This window comes from Mirounga angustirostris, unplaced genomic scaffold (genome assembly GCF_029215605.1).
Source record: "Mirounga angustirostris isolate CCGP_5_RB_7025 unplaced genomic scaffold, mMirAng1.0.hap1 SCAF_4, whole genome shotgun sequence".
In the NCBI taxonomy this organism is placed as follows: Eukaryota; Metazoa; Chordata; class Mammalia; order Carnivora; family Phocidae; genus Mirounga; species Mirounga angustirostris.
In genome coordinates this window covers 85,425,138-85,447,451 of record NW_026991712.1, presented here as the reverse complement: position 1 = coordinate 85,447,451, position 22,314 = coordinate 85,425,138, and the positions used below count along the sequence as shown (strand labels likewise).

At 42.7% G+C, this 22,314-nt stretch overlaps 2 protein-coding genes and 1 non-coding gene across 3 annotated transcripts; all 3 read left to right on the top strand.

Moving 5' to 3' along the window:
* The first annotated feature begins 499 nt into the window (after positions 1–499).
* On the top strand, positions 500–21,640 carry LIX1L (limb and CNS expressed 1 like). Its single transcript, XM_045896771.3, has 6 exons — positions 500–884; positions 9,449–9,612; positions 13,028–13,168; positions 18,606–18,701; positions 19,034–19,111; positions 19,454–21,640. Exons 1-6 carry the CDS (start codon positions 593–595, stop codon positions 19,694–19,696), a joined length of 1,014 nt encoding a protein of 337 aa, XP_045752727.1. The 5' UTR covers positions 500–592; the 3' UTR covers positions 19,697–21,640.
* LOC123859177 (small nuclear ribonucleoprotein E-like) lies at positions 9,622–12,486 on the top strand. The gene has a single exon (XM_045896774.3). It carries the CDS (start codon positions 10,297–10,299, stop codon positions 10,651–10,653), a length of 357 nt encoding a protein of 118 aa, XP_045752730.1. The 5' UTR covers positions 9,622–10,296; the 3' UTR covers positions 10,654–12,486.
* Positions 10,754–10,860, top strand: LOC123860601 (U6 spliceosomal RNA). Its single transcript, XR_006794731.1, has one exon. It is a non-coding gene; the product is annotated as a U6 spliceosomal RNA (small nuclear RNA).
* Positions 21,641–22,314: the final 674 nt, after the last annotated feature.

Genomic DNA, 22,314 nt, shown 5'->3' with positions numbered 1-22,314 from the left:
GTGTTTGACATATAGTAAGTATATGCTCATGAAATGTATTCTTTCCTTGTTTTAGCTCCATCGCCCATTGCATGTGATCTTGGACAAGTCACATAATTTATGTTTCCTCATCTACAACTATAAAATGAAGTCGTCGGACAAATGATCCCTAAGAATCCTCTTACAACTGTCCACAATTCTCCTCAGCCTGGCATCCAGGCCTTCCCCCCGCCGTTCCTCCCGCTCCCCCCTCCACACACACACAAGCTTCGTCCCAGGAGTCTGGCTTGCTTTCCAGTACTCCCTACAGGACTCCCGAAGAAGCGCCCAAGCTAAGCTTCTCCCTTATAAAGAATATCGCTTTTTCTCTTTGCAATTGGTTGTCCAGAACCTCCGCCCTCCTCGGTATTTTGCCTATGGCGGAGCTGGAGCCCTCCAGCTCCCGCCCAGTCTCTGGTGATTGGCATAGGACCTGGCTCGTCCCCGCCCCCGCTTGACTGACGGCTGCGCTCCGGCACCGCCTCAGTCCCTGGGCGCTCGCTGGCGGGGGTGGCTGGGACCGTTAGCTCGCCAGGCTGGCAGGCTCCGGGCCGCTACTCCACTGGCGGCGGGGATGGAGACGATGCGAGCACAGCGGCTGCAGCCTGGAGTGGGCACCACCGGGAGGGGTACGCTGCGAGCGCTTCGGCCCGGGGTGACTGGGGCCGCGGCTACCACCGCCACACCCCCAGCAGGCCCCCCGCCCGCCCCGCCGCCCCCCGCCCCGCCCCCGCCGCCCCTGCTCCTGTCGGGGGCCCCTGGGCTGCCGCTGCCCCCGGGCGCCGCCGGCAGCCCCGCGGTGCTGCGGGAGGCCGTGGAGGCCGTGGTGAGGAGCTTCGCCAAGCACACGCAGGGCTATGGCCGAGGTGAGTCTGCGGGTCTGGCCTCCTGCGGGACACTGTCTGTAAAGGAGCCTTGCTCCCATAGTCCTCTGGATCGCTTTTCCTGGCGCAGAGCCCTCACATGCATTTCCTTTCGGGGAGTTTCCTTCTGGGCTACACACACACACACATGCACACACAGGCACGCACATAGGCGCGCGCACACACACAGAGGCACACGCTCATACATACGTCTCACCCCTTCCCCTTTATTGAGTTACTACTATATTCTCCAGGGACCCCTTTTTACAAATACAACCATTTTTTCTTCCCAGCCGTTTCTCCTTCAGAAATGGAATTCTTCCTATAGCTTAACATCCCTTTGCCTTTGAGGACCAGTCACCATTGTGTAGGATCCTACCTTTATGTCAGATCCAAGACATTTCTCATCCATACCCTCTCAATCTTTCTTCTGTGATCTCGGCAATTCCTGGGCTCCCCTATTAACTTACTCCACCTCCTTAGTCTTTTTTTTTTTTTTTTTTTAAGATTTTTATTTTTTTAAGTAATCTCTACCCCTAATGTGGGGCTCAAATTTACAACCCCGGGATCAAGAGTCGCATGCTCCACCAACTGAGCCAGTCAGGTACCCCTCCACCTCCTTAATCTTGACTTTTGAATTCTTTTCTTACTTATCCTCACTCTGAAATTTCAGTGCAACTTCAGATTTGCTGGGGAATTAGGTAGTGCCTTCACAAGTCACTTATAATTGTGTTTTTAAATCTGGAACCGTACCACTGAGTCCACACCACCTTCCTGTGACTTAGTACCTCACTTTGGTGTCTTTTTTAGTGTGGAGCCTCACAACTCTGGCCTCTCTGTCTGTCTGGCTCTGTTTTCCTGGCCCTTGCCCAGGAACTGAGGATAAATCCCAGGCCTTGGCTCTCTCAATGTTAAATTCTGTGGAAATGAGCCAGGCAGAAACCCTATTTCCATTAGAAATCTTTATCTTACAGATGCCTAATTTCTAGGGTTTCTGAGAAGGGGAATGTGAGGATTTTCTTTGTTGTTTTTGTTTAATCAGTGCAGAGTTTCCTGAGTTTGAGCTCCAGATTTATAGTGTAACAAGGAACACAATATAGTGAGGGGTGTGGGATACAGAATGTAAGTCTGGAATTTCTGAGACATAACTTCTTTCTGTTTGGTTAAGTCCTGCCTGAGCTGGAAGTGATTATATCTCTAACCTTCTAGTTGGACAATAATACAGAGAAAGGTTGTAGGGCTTTCTCTATGGACAGTAGTGACTTTTTTCCCTCCCTGTGAAAGTGTAGTGAAAAGAGCGTATGTGGGTTTTGGAGTCAGACAAGCGTGGATTAAATCCCAGATTAAATCTCTGTCACTTGCCAGCTATGTTTTTGGGGAAGTGACTTAACTTCACTACACTTCAGTTTCCTCGAGGGTTATGAGGGGGATTAAATGAGATATTACACCTGACACGTAATGGGTGACTTAAAAATGATGAGAATTACCTCAAATTTATTGGTTCATATTTCCTTGGAAAGAACATGTCTCATTTTCTCCCTTTCTTAGATCCAGACAGTATAAACCCAAATATTCCTATGAAAACAGATTTTTTAGCTCCATTTGTTAGATGTGCCCAATGATACGTTTACCATTAGTTTCCTTTTGTTCTTCAACATTTTGAACTCCTATCATGGGGCTGGCACTCTGCTAGGTGCTTGGAATGCAAATGCACGTGATTCTGAAATTCATCATGAGGGAATATAGTTGTTTGTCTAGTTTAATTCCTAGATTTAACAGGGCTTCGTGATGTAACTGTCATCAGCTATTGTCCTGCTGCTTCCAGTCTTTTTAAGTTGAGACCAAGGCAAGGTCTCCGGGCATAGGAGTAGTCACCCTCAATCTGAACCGTTCCTCTTAGAAACTTACAGGCGTTTATTAGAATTGTAGAGGAGTGTACCATTTTTCTTGTTTGTGTTACCTAGGGCTTGGCATCTAAACTGAGTGTCCTGTAAAAACTTTTTCATTTCCTTAGGATGAAGGAGCAAGGGGATTTTACTGACAAAGAGCAATCAGTCAGGCTTCAGACTCTGCAGCCATTCCTTCCTCCAACCTCCCAACCTCCCACCACACTCCTCATTATTCCTGAGTTTCTCATTTCCAGTCTGGGTGTCCAGCCAGTACTTTGGGAGAGTTTGGCAGGTAGTTCAGCTTCAGGCAAGCAGAATCTCTGCCGATTTGGCTCAGAAGTCCTTCACCACATGGAATCGCTTATTCTGCTTCGCTTAATAGGCAAAACTGCCATTGGCATGTACCCACGTACCCTTGTGACTGATGGCATGGTATTTGGGGGCTGGCTCTATTCCCGTGAATATAATTTACTTTGATCCTTGCCCAGACCTTTATCCCATCCAGCAATGCTTTACTGCATCATCTTCAGTTCACATCCTTCACCTTCTGACTGCTCCAAATTCACCTTTTCCACCTTTAGATTTACCTGTACCCGTGTAGGACCTCAGCATTTATTTAAAAAACACAAAAACAAAATTCTTCTGTTATTTCACCTATCTGTCCTAGATCTCCCCCACCCCCACCCCAACCCCCACCCAAGATACACACATAGCTCAGTAGGCTGTAGGATCTTAATCAGCTTGTAGTACATAGGGTTTGGAATCAGAGAACCTCACCCTGTCAAACAATGGCTGTTTGATCTTGGATAAATTGCTTAATCTCTCTAGGCCTCATCTGCTTCATTCATTTGACAAATATTTATTGATCACCAGATGCAGTGGTGAACAAGACAGATACTCAGTCCCTATCTTCATGGAGCTCACAGTCCACAAGTATGTGTGAGGATTAATGGTGCAATAAGGCAGGATAGGGCAATAGAAAGAGGTTCAGCTTTGAGGCAAACAAACATTAGTTCTAAATCCTGGTTCTGCCGCCATGGCCTGTTCCTTAACTTGTTTACTTTTTTTTTTAAAGATTTTATTGTTAAGTAATCTCTATGCGCAACATCGGGCTCAAACTCACAATCCCGAGATCAAGAGTTATATGCCCTGCTGACTGAGCCGGCCAGGTGCCCTAACTTGTTCACTTTTTGAAAAATGGCTATTATAATACTTACCTTCATAGTTTTGTGTGGATTGAATGAGATAATGAGTGTAAGCCATATAGCACATAGTTAGGACTCAATGAGTGGTTGCTATTATTATGCATTTGGGAACCCTTTGAAAACTGCAGATGATAGGTATTGGTAGCATTTCCATTTCCTTGGCTCCTTTTTAAACATTGCATGTAGTCCCCTTCTAATGTTTGATAGCTGGCAATCTCTAAAACTGGCATGACTGACTGAGTGACCTTGCCCTGTAACTTCTGCATTGCCCTCTTCAAACGTATAGTTTCGGAATTATTATTATTCTCCCTTTATATCACAGTATGATTACATGATTGGAAGTTCTGCCCAGCTACTCCCCTAGGTTGAACAAATGAATCTTGGGTGGTATTTTCTGTTTAGTTGTTTGGAATCACAGAGAGCTTCTTTGCCTACAAGTGACTGTGGAGTTAAATTGATAGTCTGAACATTTCCAATTTTGGGGATGTTGGATTAGACTCTGTATTGGTTTCCTGTAGCTGCTCTAACAAATTATTGGAAATTTGGGGGCTCACCACAACAGAAATTTATTCTTTCACAGTTCTGGAGGCCAGAAGTCCAAAATCAGTATCACTGGGGGGCCAAAATCAAGGGGTCAGCAGATCTGTGCTCCCTCCAGAAGCTCCAGGGGAGAATCTGCATTCTTGCCTCTTCCATTTTCTGGGGGCTGCCAGCATTCCTTGGCTTGTGACTGCATCACTCTGATCTCTGCCTCCATGTTCACACTCTCCTCTCCTCTTCTGCACTTCATAATTCTCCTTCCCTAAGGACCCTGTGATTGCACTTAGGGCCCTGCCCAGATAATCCAGGATAATCACCCCACCTCAAGATCCTTAATCACATCTGCAAAGTTTTTGCCACCTAAGGTAACATTCACAGGTTTTAAGGATTAGGGCATGGACATCTTAGCAGGGGGCATTTTTCAGCCTTCCATAGTCCTCGCCTAAAGTCACTGTCGTCTTGTGGTCCCTCCCTTCCAATGAGTCTATGCACTGGGCCATTCAGGGGTACATTCTCCAAGTTGAAATAGGAAATGTCAGATGGAAAATTGTTAACCAGCTTCCCTGTCTTCATAATAGTGTGAATTAAGCTGGGCCAGACTATTCTCGCCATCTTGTGTGATCAGGGAGAACCTTCTCATTCACCTCTCAATTGCATTAGCTATTTATCCATGCTCCCTCATCACAAAATTGTATTTTTTATGACATAAATTTGTTACTGTAATTTCATGTGTTGTTTTTTAAAAAAGATTTATTTATTTATTTGAGAGAGGGAGAGCTTGTACATGTAGGGGGAGCGGGGCAGAAGGAGAGAGAATCTCAAGCAGACTCCCTGATGAGCGCAGAGCTCTATGCAGGGATGTGGGACTGGATCCCAGGACCCTGAGATCATGACCTGAGCGGAAATCAAGAGCTGGCTGCCTAATGGACTGAGCCACCCAGGTGCCCCTCATGTGTTGTGTTAATGATTTCACTGTATGGTAGATAGATAATCTGTACCTCTCATCCCACTTAAACATTCATATTTTATCTCCTAAGGACCAAAACTGGAATTTTCCTCTTTTGTTATTGTTCAACATCATGGTACAAGCACTTAAATATTCCTCACTATCTTGGTCTTTCTTGTCTCTTTTAGCCCAGCATCCTCCAGTTACTCCTAAAAAGCAATTGTGGCTGTTAGATGAGTATGTCGTGGTCATTGCTAACCCTCCCACCTCACAGTTCTCTAACCATCCTCATGTAAACCATTAGGTGCATGGTTCCTCACTGAAAATCTGATAAAACCTATGGGCACCCCCCCCCATAAACTCTACACACACACACACACACACACACAGACACGCGATTTCATTGTGGGTTTTAGGCAGCTTGTGAACTCCCATGAAGCTCAATCATGGATCTGATCTTGGACTCTGGGTTAAGATTCCCAAACTGGAAAGAACATTGGCATCAGGATGTCTACATTCAATCCCTAGCTCTGCCACAGCATGTGACCTCGAGCAGGTCATTTCTCCTTTTGTTGGACTAGATGATCTCCAAAATCCCTGTCAGCTCTAAAGATCAATGAGTCTGTGAGCAGTTTCAAATTTGGATCACAATTAATCGCTTTTCTCCTGAACATTCTGCTCAATTTCCCATTTCATCCATTTTTGAAACAAGACTCCCTATTTCCTTTGGCTTTGAGTAATCATTAAAAAATAGTCCTATGGGGTGCCTGGGTGGCTCAGATGGTTAAGCGTCTGCCTTCGGCTCAGGTCATGATCCCAGGGTTCTGGGATCGAGCCCCACATCGAGCCCCACATCGAGCCCCACATCGGGCTCCTGGCTCAGCGGGGAGCCTGCTTCTCTCTCTGCCTCTCCCCCTGCTCATGCTCTCTCTCTCTCTCTGTATCTCTGTGTCTCAAATGAATAAATAAAATCTTTAAAAAAAAAACAGTCCTGTACTGTGTGCCAAGAGGGATTTAACTGGATATAGACTGGACATATGCTTTTTAATAGGACCTTCCCGGTTACAATGGTTTCCTCCCCTTTCTCTTTATTTCAATATTCTCCCTGTTTGCATGTCAAGAAAGCTGTCACCCAGCTCATTGTGCTAAATTGTCTCAAAGAGGGCCTGGGGCTGAAAAGATCTCAGTGGAAAGAACAAAGATGGCTAAGCTTTCTGGGCAGCAGTGACCTTTGAAGGGCCCCTGCCAAAACTAAGGGTGGGAAGGCCAGAGTTTCCTTTTCATGCTGCCTTTTAATGGAAGAATGAACATTGTAAAAAGTCAGTTAGATCCAGGGTGTTAGGAAAGAGCATGTGCGGCTTTCATACCCTGGCTGGTACACAGAGTACTTGCTTCAGCTGCAGAGCAGGAGAGATAACAGTTGTTGCTGGCCACTAGATTTTGAATGCCTTGCTGACCAGCATTGTGTATTATTCATCTTTGCATCTCTAATGCTCAACATAGAGCTATGTACATATTACGGGCTCAAATTTCTGCTTAATGTGTGTGTGGCAGCCATGAAAATGTGCTATTCATATCGCCTGCTGCAGGGGCATAACTGACTGACAGCCTGAAGCTGCTGTCCCCTCTGTGTCCATCACCACATGTGCACTGAGGCCACATGTCCTGCAGGCTGCCCCCCCCCCCCGCGCCCCACCCCATCAGTGACGGGGCCCAGCAGGGGCACTAACTCACACACATCCTGGTGAGGTGTGGATTTCCTTTGGCTTGTGGACTTCCCACTGGCCTGGCCGAACCTTTCTTGGAACTTTCTTGGAACCTTTCTTGGAACTCTGCTGCTGACTGAGATTCTCGTATCCAGACCTCCTTCCTTCCTATGCCCCTTCTACAGGTGTCAGACCTTCAACATGGTCCGAAGCCTCTCCCTTCTCCCACTTCCTCCCTAATAAATCCCTTGCTTGTCTATCCTGTCTTGGTGTCTTCTCCTTGGCAGACCTAAACTAACACACTATAAAAGAATGAATGAGTCCTTGTAACCTTGTAACCAAGAGTAGAGAGTGGCCATGTTGCAGGATATTGGAGAATGCATGTGATCATGTATTATTATGAGGCTTTTGTTAAAGCCACTTGAAATGTTTGGAACCCTGTAGTCAAAGTGATCCTTTCCAAAGGAAAACTGATTTCATCCCAAACCCTTCAATGGCTTCCCGCTGCTCTTAAGATAAAGCCAGTACTCTGCTGTGGCCTGCAAGATCCACTTTGGTCTGGTCCCTACTAACTTTTGCAATCTCACTTGCATACACTTTCCCTCTCTCTTTTCTTTGAGCCACACTGGTCCCTTTATTTGCCATCTTCTCTGCTGCTACAGAGTATATGTTGTTCCTTATGTTCAGAGCTCTGTTCTCTCACCTTTTTCCTAGTGAATTCATACTCATATCTGTACTTAAATATCACTTTGTCAGTGTAGCTTTCTTTGGCCTTCTTAATGAGGTCAGATGCCCCCACGACATTTCCCATCATCTACCAAACTCCTTTATAGTGCTTATCACAGTTGCAGTTTTTCATTTGCTTGAGGTTCTCTGGTTAATCTCTCTCTCCCTCTTTAGACTGTAAACTGCATAAGGAAATGGAACAGGGTATGGTTTTGCTCACTATTGTAGCCTAGCATCCAGCACATAGTCTAGCACAGAGTCGGTACCCAATATATATTTGTGCAATGATTGAGCCCAAGTATTGGGGGAAGAGGCGACTATTCTGGAATACAGTGTTTTGAGCCTGGTTTTGAGTTTTGAGTTTGATTTTACCCTAATATGTTAGCCGGTTACTGTTTGACAGATGGTGGCAGAAGTCTAGAGACTCCTGGGTCAGAGACAAAGGACTTTATTACTCACAGTACAGCGGGTAGCATAAGCATCAGATTTGTTTGCATCAGTTCTCCTTGCCTCCCATGTCTGATGTGAACGGCTCAGGTGCATGCTTGCATCGGCCACGGGCTGCATTACAGAGGAGGAACGAACACTGAGCTTGGGGAACTTGCCATTTCTTAGCAAGCAGTAAGCAGGCTTGTTCTTTGTCCCCGAGGGAGACAGTACCTCATCCCTCAGGTTTCTTGCTGCAAACACAATCCCGAGAAATGGCCCAAGGAAAGAGCAGCCATCTCCTTCAAATCTTGGCATACCCAGCAAGATGGAAAGGCGCACAAGAGACCTGTGAAGGAGTGTCTCCCAATATACAGTTCCACCAAAAATTACTTTTACCTAGGAAAATCCTCAGAAGAGAAATTCATGCTCTCTCTCTCTCTCTCACACACACACACACACACACAGAGGAGTGTAGTGTATATATATACACATAGTGTATAATATTCCAGGATGGAAAAGGACTCTGGCTATGGGTTTGCTCACCAGAAGCATAGACTTGAGAACGGCTAAAAGGGACACATTTCCTTGAGTGGCAGTATTACACAAAGCTTAGGAACATTGACTCTGGAACCAAGACAGCCTGGCTCTGAATTCTTACTCTGCTACTTTCTAGCTGTTACATCCTTGGGCAAATTATTTAACTATGTGTCATTTCACTCATCTGTAAAATGGGGGCACGGAGGTGTTCAGTAGATGCACTTCTTATTGTGCTGGGGATTATTATTCTCGGCCACCTGACCAACTGTGGAATGATCTACTTGCACTTCATCAGGCAGGGATAATGGTCTGCTGACCTGGAAGCTCTGCCTCCAATATTTAAGTTATTCTGCTTTGATGTTTAGGACTAATCAAAATGTGAACCAGAGAGGCGGGGGAGGAGGCCAGGCATATACCGGTCTTGCTATGCAAATGCCTTAATCACAGTCTAGGTTTATTAATTTAAATGTTTTTAAGTGGTGATAAGGAGCTAAGGTGGGTTAGACTCTTGATGTAGGTTCGGGTCTCAGATACCGTCTTGAAGCACAGGACCACTCATTGCTGAACTTAACTGCTTCCCTTTCTGTAGTGAATGTGGTGGAAGCACTTCAGGAATTCTGGCAGATGAAGCAGTCCCGTGGGGCGGACTTGAAGAACGGAGCTCTGGTGGTTTATGAGATGGTTTCCTCCAACAGCCCTCCTTACGTCTGCTATGTCACTCTGCCTGGGGGAAGCTGCTTTGGGAGTTTCCAGGTAAGAGGTGCAAGGGGGCAGTAGTGAAGATAAATGCTTAACTGCTAGTAGTGGTTTTCTCCATCATTTTGGCCATTAAATCGCTGTCTGAAATCACATATTTGAGGACCTGAACCAATTCTGGGCACATCATTCTGGTAAGCATCTGAGGTTCATTTAACCGCAAAAGAACCTCAGTACCTTCTCTTTCAGCCTGCAAAAACCCACATCCATTTTGAATTGGAGTGGTTATGAATAGGCCCTTTCTCAGTATATCAGACTACCAGCACCTAGCCCATGTTCTAATCTGGCTGTCCAACTTCCTGCCATCTCTTTTTGAGAACACTGAATAGTAATTCCTTACCCACAGTACTTTTTCATAGGAAATTACTAAAAAAAGCAATCTTTGACTTCTTTAAGAGGTCAAAGGGGAGGGCCTAGGTATGGTGGAAATAGTACTCATCTAAGAGTTTAGAAGACCCAAATTCTTATTCCCCTCACTGCCAGCAGGGCAAGTCAGGTAAATTCTCTGGGCCTCAGTTTCCCCATCTATAACATGAAGGAGATAGGTTAGATTATTTCTAAAATCTTCCTAGTGCTAGCTTTCTATAATTATATGAAAGAACTGTGATATATGATGATGAACCATGGTTGCTATTATAGGGTAATAAGAAATTTGACTAGCAGTCTTTGTCAGCTTCCACCATGACGTACCGTGGCCAGGGTCGAAAAGTGCAGAGGGTGATGGTGCAGCCCATCATCCTCATCTCCAGATGCTTGCAAAATAGATCTCGGATTCAGGTGTGGCTTCATAAGCAAGCGAACATGCGGATAGAGGGCTGTATCATTGGTTTTGATGAGTACATGAACCTTGTATTAGATGATGCCAAAGAGATTCATTCTAAAACAAAGTCAAGAAAACAACTGGGTCAGATCACGTTAAAAGGAGATAATATTACCCTGCTCCAAAGTGTCTCCAAACTACAAATGATCAATGAAGTGAGAAATTCTAGAGAAGTCCACGTAGTTTGTTTTTTTAGATGTCCTTTGTTGGAAGGGTAGTTCTAAAACATTTGGTTATATTATTTTGATTACCTTTAAGTTATTACCAGAGGACAATAAATGCTGTTGGATTGTTTTTATTAAAAAAAAAAAAAAAAGAGTGCTCGCTTCGGCAGCACATGTATTACAATTGGAACGATACAGAGAAGATTAGCATGGCCCCTGCGCAAGGATAGCATGCAAATTTGTGAAGCATTCCATATTTTTGTTTTGTTTTGTTTTTTAAAGATTTCATTTATTTATTTGACAGAGAGAGACACAGCGAGAGAGGGAACACAAGCAGAGGGAGTGGGAGAGGGAGAAGCAGGCTTCCCGCTGAGCAGGGAGCCCGATGAGGGGCTTAATCCCAGGACCCTGGGATCATGACCTGAGCCGAAGGCAGATGCTTAACAACTGAGCCACCCAGGCGCCCCACATTCCATATTTTTGAATCGTTGAACACTACATCAAAAACTAATGATGTACTATATGCTGGCTAACTGAACATAATAAAAAAAAAAAAGAAAAGAAAAGTTTGACTAGTGTGAATACTGTCATCAAAGATGGATTTTTTTATGTCACCCATAGGAAGGTAGCCTTCTGAAATGTCAACTTAGAGTCTGAATAGGAATTTAGAGGAGATAATAGACATTTTGTTGTTTTTATGGTTTGTATAACCCTTAGACAAAGTTATAACCCCTGCTATGTGCTTCCATAGCCCCTTGAACTTCCCTTATCATACCACTTATCACAACATATCATGATTGATTATCTCACCTAGTGGATTATGCTTCATGGAGGCAGAGATAGTATCTGTCTTCTTTCTCACTCAGTTTTAAATCCTTACTACCAACTCAGCACCCAGCAAAGAGGAGGCACTTAATAAATCCGTGGCATGAATGAGGGCCATTGTTGTTCAGTTCCTGCTCAAACAGAGAAGTCCTAAGGAGACTTCATTTCAAATATGGTGACTAAGTTTTTTCCCCCTCGGAACCCCAGCCATTTCAGAAAAATAAATATATGCCCAGGATGACTAATGTTTATACTTTCTCTTCTAGAGAATAAGGTCTCTCCTCCTTTCTCTCATCTCATTTTATTGTTGAATGAAGATTTGATAATTTTATGGTGATGTCCAGAACTGAGCCATCATAGTAATTTGATTTGTTTTCCCCCCAAAGAATAGAATTATCTATCTTGGCTTCTTTTAGCTTATATCTTTTATATCCATTTTGGCAGGTGAAATTTCTCCTGGTGGTTTTTTTCATGGATGACTTTTCAGGAATAGCACTATACTGTAGAATGAGCAGCAGACTAGTGAGTAGAGACAGACTAGTGAGTAGAGACAGGCTAGTGAACAGAGAAATTGAAGAAGATGACTTAGGGTTAATGCACGAAGCACCATATTCTGACAGACCTGTCAGCTAAAGGAAATTGAGAGTTATTGATACTAAGGGTGGTTAATTAGCAAACATATCCTAGTCTACGTTTAAAAACTGTAACATTACTTTCTTCCTTTCCTCTAATCCTAATCATAAATGACAGAGGGCACAGAGGCCTTTGAGGCTGCCAGTGATGATGAATTATAAAGGAATGCTCTGGTGCCTGGGATTTAAGGTTGAGTGATTTACACTTCTGAAAATCAGAAGTCCAATATGATACCCACATTGGATACAATGCAAAAAACATGAATTAACTTTTAAATTTTTCTTGCTTTGTTCAGGTAAGCTTTCCTTCCCCTTGCCACCCCTCTCCTTATTTCCACTGGGGCAAAAAAAAGAGTATAAATTCCTTCTTCAGATCTTGGACTCTGTTCAGGGAGAGCTCATTGATTCATTGCATTACTGGGGGGGGGGGGGGGGGGAATGCCTGCTCAAAGCTAAAAGCGAAGTCCAAGAATCCCAGATGGGTGCTTCTGGTAGAGACTAGAGGTCTCCTCCGCAGAAGCAACCTAGACACAGATTTGTTCTACTCTTAGGTTATCTAGAGGGATGAAAACAAATCTTGCCTATGCACAGAACAGGAGAACAAGATACAAATTTCGAGCAGGCTGGGCAGAATCTGGCTTTTGAGTAATTAATTCTGTCGACAGTTTAAACGGGTATTTTTTATATCCAGTGATTATATGCTGACTTTAGCAGCCTTCCTCATTCTGCATTCAATTTGGTATGAGCTATCGCCGTCTCCAGTTCCTTAATGACTTCAGGATGTTGAATCAAAATTATGTTTCCAAATGCCTCAACCATTTTACAATACAAACTTTGGAGGGTTTGCTGAATGAACTGATTTGTCCAAAGACTGTCCAAGCGTCTTCTATCCCAGTGTTTCCTCTATCCTGTTTCTTCCTCTCTCTCAGACACACATATGTACATGTTTTCTCTCTCTCTGCCCTGCCTAGTTTTGCCCCACAAAAGCTGAGGCCCGACGGAGCGCTGCAAAGATTGCACTGATGAACTCTGTGTTTAATGAACATCCTTCCCGAAGAATCACTGATGAGTTCATTGAGAAGAGTGTCTCTGAGGCTCTGGCATCTTTCAATGTAAGTTACTGGGAGTTGAAAGAAAGGAGAGTGGGGGTTGGGAGAACTGGCTGGTTGGGAAGTCTTGTAAATCACTGGGAAACAGAGCAGGAATTCTTGTTTTCTTTCCTGTCTGTACCTCTTTCTATTTATTCTCTATCACTCTTGTGTATTACATGCTCCCATGTTTTTGTTGATATTTTGCTTCTTTCACTGTGTCTCTTTGGTATCTAGAAACCTTTAATTCAAGATTTATGGAGTTTTAGAGATATTCCAAAATTAAAACTGAGCTTGAATTCTACTTTTCCCAGTTTTGGTTTAAGAACTTACTCCCTTCTTCCTTCAATGTTTGTTTGTTTATAAAAAGCTCCACGCCAAGCATGGAGCCCAGTGTGGGCTTGAACTTATGACCCTGAGATCAAGACTTGAGCTGAGGTCCAGAGTCGGACACTTAACTGACTGAGCCATCCAGCCGCCCCTTTTCTTGTTGTTATTCTTTTTTTTATATATGACTGTTCTTATTGTCACTTGTCTCCCTACTTCATCTATTAGTAAAGAACACTTTATAATACAGTGTCTTATTTCCTTTTTCCCCTCCTAGGAATGGGGTGGATAATTTATTTACTCTCCTTAAAAAGAATGTCTGTTCTTTCAAATGATGATGATGATGATAACCATAGCTAATCCTGAGTATTCACTTTATGCCAGGGACGATTCCAGGGGATTTATATGTATTTTATCTCATTTGATCATCGCAGTAACGCTCTGAGGTGTAAGAACTATTTTTTGCCCCTATTTTACAGATGAGGAAACTAAAAACATGGAAGTGCAATTTTGCCTGAAGGGATGTAGCTAGGAAGTGATAGAGCCAAGACTGGAACCCAATTCAACTTAGAATTTTCTATCTCAGGAGCACATCTTAGAAATGAATGCTGCCTTCTTTCTTCCTTCCCACAAGTTCACTGATAGGTTGATAAAGTCAAATACTGTTTCTGTTCTCTTTGAATTTAAGATGTAATTACATATACTAAACCACTTTGGTTATCTGTTTGTGTATTTATCAGTGTTGAATACTTTAAATCATAAGTTGGCTTCCCTCTGTTACCCAGGACCCATCTGATTTTCTCCCATTTCTCTTTGCCCCAGTCAGCAGTATCTACAGGGAATAAAGACAATTTTTATATTAATCAAAGTCAATTAAAATGAAGAAAGTACATTTATCACTCTTAAGTCATCTAATGTATTATAAAATTAAACATTAGTTTGGATTATAGAAAGCAATGGTTCATCGTTTTGAAATTATGTTTCTACGAGCTGCGTGACTTTGAGCAAGTTACCTAATCTAAGTCTCAATTTCCTCATCTGTAACAATTATACCTATCACACAGGATTATTGGATAGAAGAGAATATATTCAAGCACTTAGCATATGTTACCTGTTTAGATGCCTTTGGATGCAAGTAATAGAAAAATCTCACTTCAAACTGACTTAAGGGAATAAATCAAGAAAGGAAACTTATTCTCTAACATGACAGGAAGTTCAGAAGTAAAGATTTCAGGGCTGGTTGATTCCATGGATCAAGAATGTCATCATTTACTGGCCCAAATTCTTTCCATCTCTCCATTCAGCCGTCCTCTAGATATTGGCTTTGTCCTTGGGCTGGCTCCCCTTAGGGTGTAAGACAGCTAGCTACAGAATTTCAGACATTAAATACAGATATAACTACAGTTAGAGACAGAAAGAAACCATTTTTCTTTCTCTCCTCTCTTTCTTCCTTCCTTGCTCTCTCTCCTTCTTTCTTTCTCTTTCCTTCATTTTCTTTTCTTTTTCTTTCTTTCTTTCTTTCTTTCTTTCTTTCTTTCTTTCTTTCTTTCTTTCTTTCTTTCTTTCTTTCTCTCTTCCTTTCTTTCTTTCTTTCTTTCTTTCTTTCTTTCTTTCTTTCTTTCTTTCTTTCTTTCTCTTTCTTTCCCTTCCTTCCTTTCTTTCTCTTTCTTCTTTTCTTTTCTTTCTTTCTTTAAGTAGGCTCCACACCCCACCCAATGTGGGGCTTGAACTTAGGACCCTGAGATCAAGAGTCACATGCTCTACCGACTGAGCCAGCCAGGTGCCCTGAGACTGTCTTTTAGTATCTCTTTAGTAGTAAGGAATATTTTTCCAGAAACCCTCCAGCAGACCTCCCTCCTACCTCCCAATGGCCAGAATTCTCACCTTAAAACCAATTACAAGCAAAAGGAATTAGGATTTACCCAGTGGAATTAGAGGATAAAATCACTCTTCCCTGGGGGAGGCACATGGAAGATGGGTAGGTACTGGAACAAGATTAAGATTCTATAGTAACAAAGAAGAAAATAGATGTTGGGTAGGTCACCAGCAATGTCTACTACAAAGCATTTAGGAAATATAAGTTAGTATTATTCCTGCCACTATTTCTATTTGATCAGTCCTTCAAAATTGAGAATTTAATAGATTTCTCATTAATTTCCCAATGGAATTGCCATACTCCAAATAACATCAATTTGGTTAGCTATGGGTAATGTTTACATTTCTGCCTTCAGCTTTTGTTCTTTAATAGTCCTGACTTGAGGGGCACCTGGGTGGCTCAGTCGTTAAGCGTCTGCCTTCGGGTCCTGGGATCAAGCCCCACATCAGGCTCCCTGCTCCTCGGGAAGCCTGCTTCTCCCTCTCCCAGTCCCCCTGCTTGTGTTCCCTCTCTCGCTGTGTCTCTCTCTGTCAAATAAATAAAAAATCTTTAAAAAAATAAATAGTCCTGACTTGGGAGACTGTATTGTATTATGTCTTTTGACCAATCACCCAGCCTCTGTAGCTCTGAATTTCTTCATTTGTAAAATGAATAGGTTGAATTAAATTAACTCTAATTTCTTTGCAATTATATTCTAATGTTCCTACCACTTACCAAGTATTCTGTGATTAAATGTTTATTGAATAAATGGAGTTCATTTATAGCCATGTTAGATGTAGAAGTGTAATAGGAGGTAGATATTCCCAACTTGTGGGTCATGCCACTTCAGTGTACTCTGAATAGGTTTCAGTTGTGCCATACTATTGATCCCCTCAGCTTTCAAGGGACTGAGCAAGGCCCAGGGCAGATGGACTCCTCTGCCAGCAGCCTATTCTGTATACCGCAGTTGGTTGTACAGAGATGATCATTACTTTCTATGTACTGTATCATGGAAAACTCTGGAGGTACTGAATAAGGTATCATATTGAATGATTGTAGGCAAAAATGAAAAGGTTACTTGTTTCAGGGCCCTAAATGCTAATAGTGAAGATTACTTTTGTCCTTCCTCCCTCTAGCTTTTCATTTTTAAATCCAAATTTTGTGATCTTTGCTTCGCCATCAAGATTAACTACATGTTGGCATGTTGTTTCTCATGAGCCACAAAACGGCATGGGTTGATCTTGTGTAGTTGTGACTTCTTGTCGATTCTAGCACAGTGAAAACAAATAATAAGCTAGCACTTATGATATACTTACTGAGTACATTGAATTATTTTAGGTGTAATACATATACAGTAAATACATATACATGAAAAGTGCCCCATAAGGAACTGAATTTGGATATAACTTGATTGGCTCCTGACCTCTACCCAGTCCCCTTTCTCAAAAAAAGCAGAATCTTAGGTGTAGGGCAGGAATGGTCATGTAGAACAAGCTACAAAGAGCAGGCAACTTCTCAGGAAGCAGGAGGAGAAAGTTGGGTACCTGTGTTCCCAGTAGTCTCCTGGCTTTATTTTCTTAGATCAGGTTGACAAAAAGGTCACCAATAAACCAGGAGATGCCCTTATTTTGGAAGTCCCAGCCAGCTCCAGGGTTTGGAATTATCTCTAATAACATTAAACCACCACCAAATAGCACTAAACCAGAGCCAGTAACAGAATGGATTTGGATTGTGTAACTGGATACCTAGTCTAATGTAATAATGTACCACATTTTATATAATTGGAGTTTTAGACCACACTTATCCTTTTTTAAATAATTTTTTTATTTTTTAAAAGATTTTATTTACTTGAGAGACAGCACAAATAAGGGAGAGGGGCAGAGGGAGAGGGAGAAGCAGACTCCCCGCTGAGCAGGGAGCCCGACGTGGGGCTCAATCCCAGGACCCCGGGACCATGACCTGAGCTGAAGGCAGACCCTTAACCAACTGAGCCATCCAGGCACTCCAATAATCTTTTAATTTAATTCTCAAAACAATCTTAGAAGATACATCTGTGATTATTCCCATTTTACAGATAAGGAAACAGAGGAACAAGAGAATTTAAATGACTTCACTAAGGCTTCAAGACTAGTAGGAGATCCAGTCCCTGCTCTTAACTTCTGTACTGTATTGCCTTTTTCACAGAACAATGTATCTTAGTTCTACCCTTACAGGGTCATGTCACCAATAAGACACACAAGGCAAATGTCCAAGAGGCCAAACTGCTATCCAGAATTTACCATGCTGATGGCTCCTACTGTTTCCCTTTAAAGTGCATTTGCCCAATTATCCTTTAGGCTAGTCCAATCCTGTATGCTGAGATCACTCTGTTTTTGGGGCTGAATCAGGGATCTTCTCTATGTCCAGTGTTCCCTCTTTGTAAGATAGGAAAAATCAGATTGACCTCTGTCACCTGAGTTAATATGTGTTATGACTTTGGAGTCCTCTAGGTCTGTGCTGACCAGCAGAATAGCCACCAGCCACATGTAGCTATTTAGCACCTGATATGTGGCTAGTATGAATTAAGATGTCCTGTAAGCATGAAAGAGACATCAGATTTTGAAACCTTAGTATAAGAAAAATAATGTAAAATATTTCATTAAAAATTTTTATGCTCGGAGTGCCTGGGTGGCTCAGTTGTTAAGCATCTGCCTTCAGCTCAGGTCATGATCCCAGGGTCCTGGGACCAAGCCCCGCATCGGGCTCCCTGCTCAGCGGGAAACCTGCTTCTCCCTCTCCCACTCCCCCTGCTTGTGTTCCCTCTCTCGCTCTGTCTCTCTCTGTCAAATAAATAAAATCTTTAAAAAAATGTTATGCTAATTATAGTTAAGATATTTTGAATATATTAGCTTAAATAAAACATGCTATTAAAATTAGTTTTACCTGTTTAATGTGGCAACTAGGAAATTTTATTTTTTTATTTTTTTTTAAGATTTATTTATTTAGAGAGAGAGCTCACAAGTGCTTGCTGGGGTGGGGGGGGCGGTAGGGGAGCAGAGGGAGAGGGAGAGAGAAACCCAAGCACACAAGCTCTGTGCTGAGCGCAGAGTCCTAGGCGGATGGATCCCACGACCCAAGCCTAAACTGAGAGTCAGACGTTCAACCAACTGCGCCACTTAGGCGCCCCTAGGAAATTTTAAATTAGGTTGGGGGCTCGCATTATATTTCTACTGGACAGTGCTGCTTGAGGTCATAATCCTGATTGAAAATCTATTTATCTTTTCCTTTCCTCTGTTACAGGGCAACAGGGAGGAAGCTGACAACCCAAATACAGGGATTGGTGCCTTCCGGTTCATGTTGGAATCCAATAAGGGCAAGTCAATGTTGGAGTTCCAGGTACTGTTCCACCTACTTCTCTGGCTCTAATAACTTGGATCAACCTGTGGATGGATGGATGGATAGATAGATAGATAGATAGATAGATAGATAGATAGATAGATAGATAGATAATCTCCTACTAATCCCTAAGTCACTGATACTCAGTTGGAAGGGAAGGGAGAGGTTAGAATATTTTTCAAAATATAAATATCTTCCTTTCCCAAAGGGCATATCAGAGATGGTAGGAGATGCTTCCATAAATGTATTTTGTAAGAGGTTCCCCATGTAATTCGGATGCAACCTCCTAATATAAAATCACTATCCTGACACTTCATATCTTCTTCCCCCAGGAACTAATGACAGTTTTTCAACTGCTGCACTGGAATGGCAGCCTTAAGGCCATGAGGGAAAGACAGTGCTCTCGGCAGGTAAGAGGTCCTATAGGTAGATGAGAGGAATCTGGCAGAAGGACTATTTTGAGGTGGCTATTCTGTTAGAAATAAGCAGGCCTATAGTTACCAGGTTGTGAATACTGAAAGCCTCACTTTAAGTGCCCTCTTCATTCCTATCATCTTTCTTATTTAGATCTTAGCTGTCATTCTTTTGCCTGCCTTGCTTCCCCCACCAGGAAGTTTCCCTTAAGACTCTCCTTAGAGGACTTAAGTGCTAACTTCAGTTAGGACTCCAAGGCTGAGTTCCTAGCCCTGCTGGGTCAATGTGGTATGAACCTTGACCTTGTCAGTGATCTTCATATTCCTTTCCCCTTCCAGGAAGTGTTGGCTCATTATTCACACCGGGCCCTGGATGATGATATTCGCCACCAAATGGCATTGGACTGGGTGAGCCGGGAGCAGAGTGTGCCAGGGGCACTGTCTAGAGAGCTGGCCTCTACTGAACGGGAGCTGGATGAAGCCCGGCTGGCAGGCAAGGAGCTGCGCTTCCACAAGGAGAAGAAAGATATTCTCCTGCTGGCTGCTGGGCAGTTGGGCAATATGCATTCTTCCAACTGCTAGGCATCCACTCACATACTCCCCGTCCTCTCTAGACCCTTTTTTATGTCTTTTCTAAGACTTAGTTGATTTCTGTACATACTTTCTCAATTTTATACTTTAAAATATAGATATATATGTATATGTATAAATTCTACACTCAGATTCCTATTTGCTGAGAGATCCCTTTTCTTCTGGTTTTTGGATGTCGTTTCATTTGAAACATCGCCACTCCGCTTTTAAGAGGCTGTCTTCGGAGCTTACACTCCCAGTAACTCTGTGTATTCATTTCAATAGCACAAGATGATGGACAAAGTGTTCTTTAATGTAACAGGGAGCTTGAATAAGGACTATGTGCTCCACCCTCACCCTCATTCCTGCTTTCTCTTGGATTCCAAACAGGGTATGAGTACGAAGCCTTTGGCTTTGGCTTATCTTGAGCTGAGCCTACTTGGTAGAGTTGTTCCTCCAGTAACTATATATTTCCTAGCCTAGACTCCCCCCCAACCCCCCGCCCCCCGCCCCCCGCCACTATCTTACTCCTTTTCTGCCTTCAAGTGGTACTTCATTTTGAGGCTTCCTTTATTATTTGGAATGAAGTGGAGATCTGGTATCTTATTGTTAAAATCATTCCTGAGAAACTTCCCAGAGAGAGGAGAGGAATTATAAACACAACCCATAGGTGTTTATCACCTAAATTGCCTCTGGGGCGTAGATACCATACTAAGCTGATAATCTAGCTTTCCGAGGTATTCTGTGCTCCGGAAGGGGTCAGGGTTGAAGCTGCTTATCTTCAAATACTCCCTTTTCTCTCCTCCTCCCCTGCTCACCCAGCTTAGTTGAGTCCAGTATTTAGACCATCCTGCCTGCAGAGATTGGTAGAAGGGAAAACATTTCCCTATTCCCTCTCCTCCCATCATTTTGCTCTTTGGAAACAGCTGTCCTGTTTGGCGAGGGCCATGTTCCGCTCTCTCCCTCAAAGTTGCTGCTGTTTGCTACCTTAGATGTTCATAGATTCAGTTGTTTTCTCTCTTTTCTTTCTTCTTCCTCCATGTTGATTATTAGAGCATGAGTCGATCAGGAATATGAGCCTGGCATTATGGCACTTCCTAATTGGAACCTTGGGAGACTGCAGGAGGGCAAAGAGGCTCAATGATTAACTATTTGTGTTTTTAAGACTTCCTCTCCCCACCCCACCCCGCCTCTCCTGGGTGAAACAGGAGAGAAATGATCTGGAGTACAGCAAAAGCATTCCTCTTTGGGAGAATTTTTTGTAGGTCTCTCGAGGATATATTTTCCCCCTTTGTTTTTGTAATCTCCTTTATACTGTATATAGTATATAGTGTTCAGGGTACTTTCTAAAATGTGCTTGGGAAGTTTCATGCTTCTGCAATTGGACTTTCCATTTAATGATGATACACTTTGTTTTTAGAAATAGGTTAGGAAATAGGCCACAATTTGCTCTTTTGGGCCAGATAGGGTTAAGATGAAAGTCAGCTTCTTTGCCTTTGAAATCATCTTGGTGACCAGTACAAATGGGATCAGCAGTAAGGAGTCTAGCAACTGTTTTAGTGCTTGAAAGGGACCTCCTTGAATTCTCCAAACCCCATCTTTGTATACCATGAAGCACATATAGGGTTGGAGTAGAGGCTCCTACATTAAATAATAGGTATGTCTGTTCAGCTTTTATTCATATTTATAATCCAGAAATCATAAACCTCATTTGTTCTATGCTCCTTTCTCTGGGAAGTATGAAGGGGTGTGAGTTATGGGAAGAATTTCTTCTTGCCCCTCCTGGATTGACTATTTTTCTCAAATAACAACCAGTAAGATCCCAAAGAACTTGAGAAAAATTGTTCCCTGATCTGTCCATTTTCATTGTTAAAGAATTTACTTATCTTTTTAGTACTTTCTATGTATTTTATATGTATAATTTTATATAATTAAAAATAGATTTTTGTCTAGTGAGCCACATTGACTCTTTCTTGAGACCTATGTATCAGAGGAGCTCTAAAATGACCCTTTCTTTTACAAGTACACTAAAAGAGAATTTTGATTAGTATTTTTTGGGTGGTAGAAATAAGATTGTACTGCTGGGGGAAGGCATTCTGCCTCCTCTTCTCCAGACATTTGAGGAGTCTGGATTTTGTCACTGATCCTTTCTTCTCAAGCTCTACCCATTTCCACTGGCAATCTCACCCACCATGGTGACTTCAACTCTATCATATGATAACACCATTCTCAAATCTATTTCTTTCACCCTTTTGAGCTTTTGCATCTGTATTTCCACATATTGGACATCACTACCTGAATTTATGGCACAAGCTCTTTGAATTCACATATTCAAAATAAAAGCTATTTCCATACATGCTCCTCTTTGACTCCCCAAATTTGTTATTAGGATTATTATCTATCCATCTATCTAAGCTAGAATCTTAGGTCCATCCTTGACTTTTCCCTAGCATGATCTAATCAGTCATTGTTGAGGTTACCTCCTATATAAACTTAAAAAAAAAGATTTATTTATTTGAAAGAGAGAGAATGCAAGCAAGGAGAGGGGCAAAGGGAGAGAGAATCCTCAAGCAGACTCCTTGCCAAGTGCAGAGCCTGACCCAGGGCTCGATCCCAGGACCCTGAGATCA